Source organism: Corvus brachyrhynchos, unplaced genomic scaffold, assembly GCF_000691975.1.
Source record: "Corvus brachyrhynchos isolate BGI_N302 unplaced genomic scaffold, ASM69197v1 scaffold46, whole genome shotgun sequence".
NCBI lineage: Eukaryota > Metazoa > Chordata > Aves > Passeriformes > Corvidae > Corvus > Corvus brachyrhynchos.
The window spans coordinates 1,656,587-1,662,900 of NW_008238838.1; the positions used below are offsets into that span (position 1 = coordinate 1,656,587).

The window sequence follows — 6,314 nt, forward strand, 5'->3', positions numbered from 1 at the left end:
AGGCACCTCATAAGGGCGGGGAGGGTCCCCTGCTGCACACAGGGACTCCATAGGGTGCCAACACTCGTCCCCATGAGGTTTTGGGAGGTTCCTGGGAGACAGAGCCTGCCGCATAGGGCGTTGGGAAGCCCTGGGGAGCTGGGGACAGGACCATGGAGGAGGGAGAGGCCCCTGCTGCAGACAGGGACCCCGGCAGGGTTTGAGAGGGGAGGGAAGGGGCCCTTGGGTGTTGAAGGAGCAGGGAAACTGTAGGGTTGGGGTGCTGTACCCCATAGGGTTTGGAGAGGGTTTCAAGGGTTCTGGGGGCAAAGACCCCTTCACAGATGGATGGGGATCCACAGGGTGCTGGAGAGCCTGGAAGGTCCCTGGGATGCCAGAACCCCTGCAATGTGGGGTGACAGCCGGGTCCTCAAGCTTGTGTGTCCCCCATCTGGGATCATGTTCAGGGGAAGCTGGACACAGGACTCCAGGCTGCAGCTGTCACACGCTTCCCATCATCTCACCCCCTTTTCCAGCCACCCCACTGAGCTTTTGGGGACCCTTTCCTGCACCAGAACTGCAGCCTTTTCAGTCCACTCCCGTATCTGGGAAAAAATTAATGCTAATAATAGTAATAACAGTACTTCTAGTGCTAATAATACCTTGCTTCCATCCTAAAGCTCCTCTATTTTAAAGATGAAGTAAAATAAGGCAAAGGGAGCAAAGTTAGGTGATGCAGAGTTAAGTCTGGAATAATGGATGTTGCCTGCAGTGTTTCTAATGAACCCACAGAACAATAAGAAACTTTTACAGATGCTTTATTAAGAAAAAAGATATCGCCGAGATGTTGTAAAGAAAACCTCCTCCACAGCAAAACTTAACCTGCCTGAAGCGCACGGGGGGATTTTCCAGACTATGGAGGATGTTGAGGAGGAGAAAGCAGCAGGGCTGGGGCTCTAGGAGGAGGTGTACCGGCGGGGGATGAGGCAGCGGGCCAGGTCCCGGCGCACGTTGAAGCGCAGGGACTCGCGCTTCTTCAGCGTGGGCACCACGTACTTGTTGGGGACCATGCGCCTCTGTGGCCGGGGCGGCGGCCCTGGCTGGAGCATCCGCCTCCGCACGGCCCAGCGCAGCTCCTGATGGGAATCCTCCCCGGGAAAGCTGAATCTCTCCCAGTCTTTTTTATATTGTCTAAGTTTGGCCGCTGGGTCAGTTCTCTTCATTTTATCAACCTGTGCAATAATGTAGGATGTGGGTGATCCCCCTGGAATGGGGTGCTCGGATATAGTGTCGCTTCCAAAATCCCTGAGGAGAGAGCAGGGTCTGTCCTCAAGGAGCCAGCAATCATCATCATAGTGCAGGTACTCCTCCAAGCAGCCACTGCTAGTCTCTAGCTCCCCTTCGGAGATGGTGTCATCGAAAAAAGTCCTGGAATGCAGCGGGCTCGATGACTCAGCATTGTTATCTGGCTCGATGTTCGTCGGTGACTCATCGGAGACCTCCACGCTTCCATCGGGTCTGTGTCTCAGCACCTTCCTCTTCATCACCAGCCTCCTGGTTTCCCTCTCATCCCCAGGAAGGGCGCCAATAACGATGGATGCCTGGGCATAGGGATCATCATGGGAACGTGAGGGCCCCTCGCTGCCTCCCTGCCAGGTGCTCAGCTGGCTCAGATCGTCTGCCAGCTGCTCCTCACCCTCTGCTCCTAGCACATTCTCCATGATTCCCACCAAACTGGATGGATTCTGCAGAAAAAGAAACCAGGGTTAATTTATTGCAGCACATTCAGGCTGGCTAAAGATGTCAAAAGGGCTCTGAGACTCAAGTTTTTGGTTTCAGGGGTGTCGATTTAGGTTGGGGGTGTCCTCAGTGCACTGCTAAACCTCCTGCTGCCAGCAGAAGGCTCTTCCCTACAGTCACACAAACACAACCCCTAAATTCCTGCCGGAAAAGTACACTAGAATTAATTATATGATAAATGAAGTCCTGATAGAAAAAACACAGGGCAGGTTCCACACACTGGGCAAGAGATTTAATGGTTTTTCCTTGTACCTCTGCTTCTAGACCCACAATATCTAGTCATAATTTAATCAAGAGACATCCAAGAGGGTGTTTTACTTCCAGAGGAGGGAAGGGCTCAGTGCAATGTGTTTAGATGCTCATTTATGAGTCTGGTGATAGTAAACCTCCAGGCCTGTGACAAAAAGGGATCCAGACACGGATTCCACTCTCAGCACAGGTTTAGGATCTCTTTAGGGGGATTTGAAAAGCCACAAGTGTTGCCGGTGCCACTGGGAACAGTGGGAGCAGATGGTAGGGTGGGATGAGTGGCAGCCATCAGCACGCTGTCTGCAGCGGGGATGCAGGTGTGAAAGTGAGAAGGGCTCCGTGATGGCTCGCCGGGAACGTGCTGCTGCTGACGGAGCAGATCCCATCAGCTGGGGGAAGAGGAGTGATTGAAGAGTCCAAAAAAAGAGATCTGAGTGAGATGAAGCTGCCCGAGCTAAGCCCCAGTGGCCCTGTCTGTGCTCCCCTGGGAACACTAAGGGGCTCAAACAATATATATATATACTGTCTCTGTTGGTAACAGTTATTTTGCAGAACAAGCCTAGAGATCTAATAAAAACCACATAAAAATGCAAATGCGTAATTTTTTCTTTCCCTGCAGACCCTAAGGATCCACCAGCAACAAACTGACACTCCAAGGTGGCAGCTATGGCTGAGGAGAGCTCAGCTACTGACCATGAGCAGCTCCTGAGGAGGGTGCAGGAGCTGGAAGTGGAGGTGAAGCGGCTGCAGGAGAAGCTCCGGGAGGAGAAGGAGGGTGCTGGGAGGAGAGAGGCTCCTCCAGCCCCTGGGAAAGCCAGGAAACGCCAACAACGGCCCTTTGATTTCAGCGCCCACAGCCGCAGACACGTGGCACTGCGCATCGCCTACCTGGGCTGGGGCTACCAGGGCTTTGCCAGCCAGGAGAACACCCCCAACACCATCGAGGAGAAGCTCTTTGAAGCCCTGAAGAAGACGCGGCTGGTGGACGACAGACAGACATCCAACTACCACCGCTGCGGGCGCACGGACAAGGGTGTCAGTGCCTTCGGGCAGGTCAGCATCTCCATGGGAGTTCCTGTGGGTTTTCCTGGGTGGGATGGAGATCTGATGGGATCACAGCTTGAATTTGCTCTTTAAAAGCCATCAGCTCCTAACCCTGGAACTGAACCTGGCAATGGCTTCCTGCATGTGGAATGGTGATTTCAGACATTTGAAGCCTTTTTAGTGCCATTTTCCCCCCATATCAGTTGAAGTTGTTTTCCAGGACCCTGTTTATATAAATGTGTTTTAGGCTGCAGATTCTCCAATAGCTTGGTGATGCCCTGCCCTTTGCAGGGCCCTCTCAGCTGATTCAGCTTGCCAGCCCTACAAAAACCCCAAATCCCCAGGAACTGGCTCACTTTCTGCAGCATCAGGCAGCTGAATTCCTGCACAGAAGGGTCTGAGGGGAGCTGCAGCCAGCGGAAGGGAGTGTGGGAGTGGGAGCTGGAGGGAGGGAAGCAGGCTGGCCTGCTCAGTGGGCATGGAGCCATCCGGCTGCCTGAGACATTGGGGAGAGCGCAACCCTGGCGGCTTCACCATAGGGCTGGGTCTCCTTCCTCCCATCCCAGCATAGAAAGCAAAGCTGGCAAAGGTTTAGCTTCAAATGGCTGCTCTGCTCTCCTTCATAGGATGAGCTACATGGAATCAGGGCATTTGGTGCCTTCTCTTGCGCCACTTCAGCACACAGCACCCACGGTGGGAATGAACTTGTTCCCACACCAGGCTTCCCAGTCAGCCAGGCTGTTACTGCCTTCAAGTCATCACCTCCAGCTTGGAAAAAAAAAAAGCACATTATAACCCAGTGACTAAAGCTGAAGCCATTCTGAGACCGTGCTACGTAGGCAGCCTGCAACTTTCCCTGTTTTATTAATGGAATCCATGGCATCTGCTCGGGTCCTCAGAGGCACTCGCAGCTCTGCCATGGCAGGGTTGCCTGACTGAAGCCACCTTCATCTGTAGGAGATCCTGGATTTATTTCCCAGAGGTGTAGGAAGACTTGGCTCAGCATGCTGCTGCGCCCATCCATCCGCGCTCTAATCCTGGCTTTCCTCATTTCTGCAGGTGATCTCCCTGGATCTCCGCTCCAGCCTGCCGGAGGGGCAGCAGCTCAACGGCCACACGGGTGAGGGGCAGCAGGAGGAGCTCCGCTACACCCACATCCTGAACAGGGTGCTGCCACCTGACATCCGGGTGCTGGCCTGGGCCCCCGTGGAGCCAGAGTTCAGCGCCCGCTTCAGCTGCCTGAGCCGGACCTACCGGTACTTCTTCCCCTGCGCCCAGCTGGACGTGGCCCTCATGGACACCGCGGCCCAGCGCTACGTGGGCACCCACGACTTCCGCAACCTCTGCAAGATGGACGTGGCCAACGGGGTGCTCAACTTCCAGAGGACGATCCTCAACGCCAGAGTGACATGGGTGGACAGGGGAGGAGAAGCCGGGCCATGGGATCCCTTCCGGCTGTGCCAGTTCGAGGTGACGGGACAGGCATTGCTGTAACAACAAGTCCGCTGCCTGATGTGCTCTTCCTCATTGGCCCGGGCATGGAGAGCCCGGAAGTCATTGACGAGCTGCTGAACGTGGAGAAGAACCCCCAGAAACCGCAGTACAGGTAGGGACTGGTCTGGAAAACCCAATGGGCTGCTCTTCAGTGCAACAGCTGTGCCTGGAGTGCCGATGGCAGGCCGTGTCCCTGCCAGCACGTGAAGCAGTCTAACGCGTGGGAACAGGCTGCCAGTGGCCTCACTGGAATGTATCCACAAGGATCTCTGTTTTCTTGCTCTTGAGCAAAGCTTTGATAGCTGTAGTCCTTGGTATATGGTGAAAATTAAGTCACTTTTTATTCAGAAAGTAAATTCTGTGAAGGTCAGGGCTGGTTTTGGCAGATCCATTGTTCTTGAGCCTTTTTGAGGTTCCACCTCCTGTCCTTGTCCCCAGCATGGCGGTTGAGTTCCCCCTGGTCCTGTACGACTGCGAGTTCCCAGACCTGCAGTGGCTCTATGACCCAGAGGTGCAGGGCTTCAACGTGACACACTTGCAGCAGCTCTGGGCCAGCCACGCCGTCAAAACCCACGTGCTCCGGGACATGTTGGCAGGGCTGGATGCTGCTCCCATGGGCACCAGAAAAGGTAGAGGGAGTCTGGGGGAAATACCTTGGAATGCACACTGACCGGGCAGGGTTAGTTGGGATATTGGGAATAATTCTTCCCTGTGAGGGTGGGGAGGCCCTGGCACAGGGTGCCCAGAGCAGCAGTGGCTTCCCTGTTTTATTAATGGAATCCATGGGATCTGCTCGGGTCCTCAGAGGCACTCGCAGCTCTGCCATGGCAGGATTGCCTGACTGAAGCCACCGTCATCTGTAGGAGACCCTGGATTTATTTCCCAGAGGTGTAGGAAGACTTGGCTCCACATGCTGCTGCGCCCACCCCTGAAGTGTTGAAAGCCAGGCTGGACAGGGCTTGGAGCCACCTGGGATAGTGGAAGGTGTTCCTGCCCATGGCAGGGGGTGGAACGAGATAAGCTTTAAGGTCCGTTCCAACACAACCATTATGGGACTCTGTGAATTACAGGGGATTAACTGATTAAAAAAAAGAAAATAAGGAAGGGGTAATTAAACTGTTTTTTTCCATGCTGTCACAGGTCCAGGGAGCAGCCTGGTACCCTGGGGAGAACTGCAGCCCCCCCTCCACAGCCAGATCAGCGGCTTCGTGGAAGGGGTCCAAGCCCGCACCTACAAGCCCCTGCTGGCCCGGCCCAGATGCGAGGGGCTGGAGGCCCGGATCGAGCACTTCGTGCGAAGGGGCCGCATCGACCCGCCCCAGGGGCCGGGGGATTGGGCCGGGGAGCCCCCCGAGGGCAAGCGGGGCAGCAGCGGAGCCCCCGAGCAGCTGCCCAAGAGGATCTGTACGGACACCGAGTGACGGGGCACCTCGGCATGGGGGCAGCTGACGCTTCACCCTTTTTTTGTATTACTGTTATTGAAAAAAAAAAAAAAGCTTTTTTTCAGTGCTATTTTTTATAAATCTCAAGAAATCCGGTATAACGGTGTTGTGTTCTGGGGGGAATGGGAGGGGGCTCAGCGCCCTCAGCGCGCAGTGAGGCAGCACTGGGGGGGTGGCTGAGGCTATACTGGGCTGGGACCCCCCTTCCCCCGCTCCCCGGTACCTCAGGCCAGGCCCGGCCGCGCCGCTCCCGCTGCTCCGTTGTGCCCCTCAACCGCCGCCGCCGTTTACACACCCCCCCACGCC

General features: G+C 55.4%; 2 protein-coding genes across 2 annotated transcripts; one reads left to right on the forward strand and one right to left on the reverse strand.

Moving 5' to 3' along the window:
• Positions 1–780: 780 nt before the first annotated feature.
• HYLS1 (HYLS1, centriolar and ciliogenesis associated) lies at positions 781–2,653 on the reverse strand. The gene has a single exon (XM_017738427.1). The coding sequence runs from the start codon at positions 1,698–1,700 to the stop codon at positions 936–938; it is 765 nt and encodes a 254-aa protein (XP_017593916.1). The 5' UTR covers positions 1,701–2,653; the 3' UTR covers positions 781–935.
• An 18-nt stretch (positions 2,654–2,671) lies between these two features.
• On the forward strand, positions 2,672–6,106 carry PUS3 (pseudouridylate synthase 3). Its single transcript, XM_008636972.2, is given in 5 exon segments — positions 2,672–3,081; positions 4,132–4,585; positions 4,588–4,678; positions 5,005–5,195; positions 5,707–6,106. Coding segments are annotated over 5 exon segments (1,404 nt in total). The 5' UTR covers positions 2,672–2,694; the 3' UTR covers positions 5,988–6,106.
• Positions 6,107–6,314: the final 208 nt, after the last annotated feature.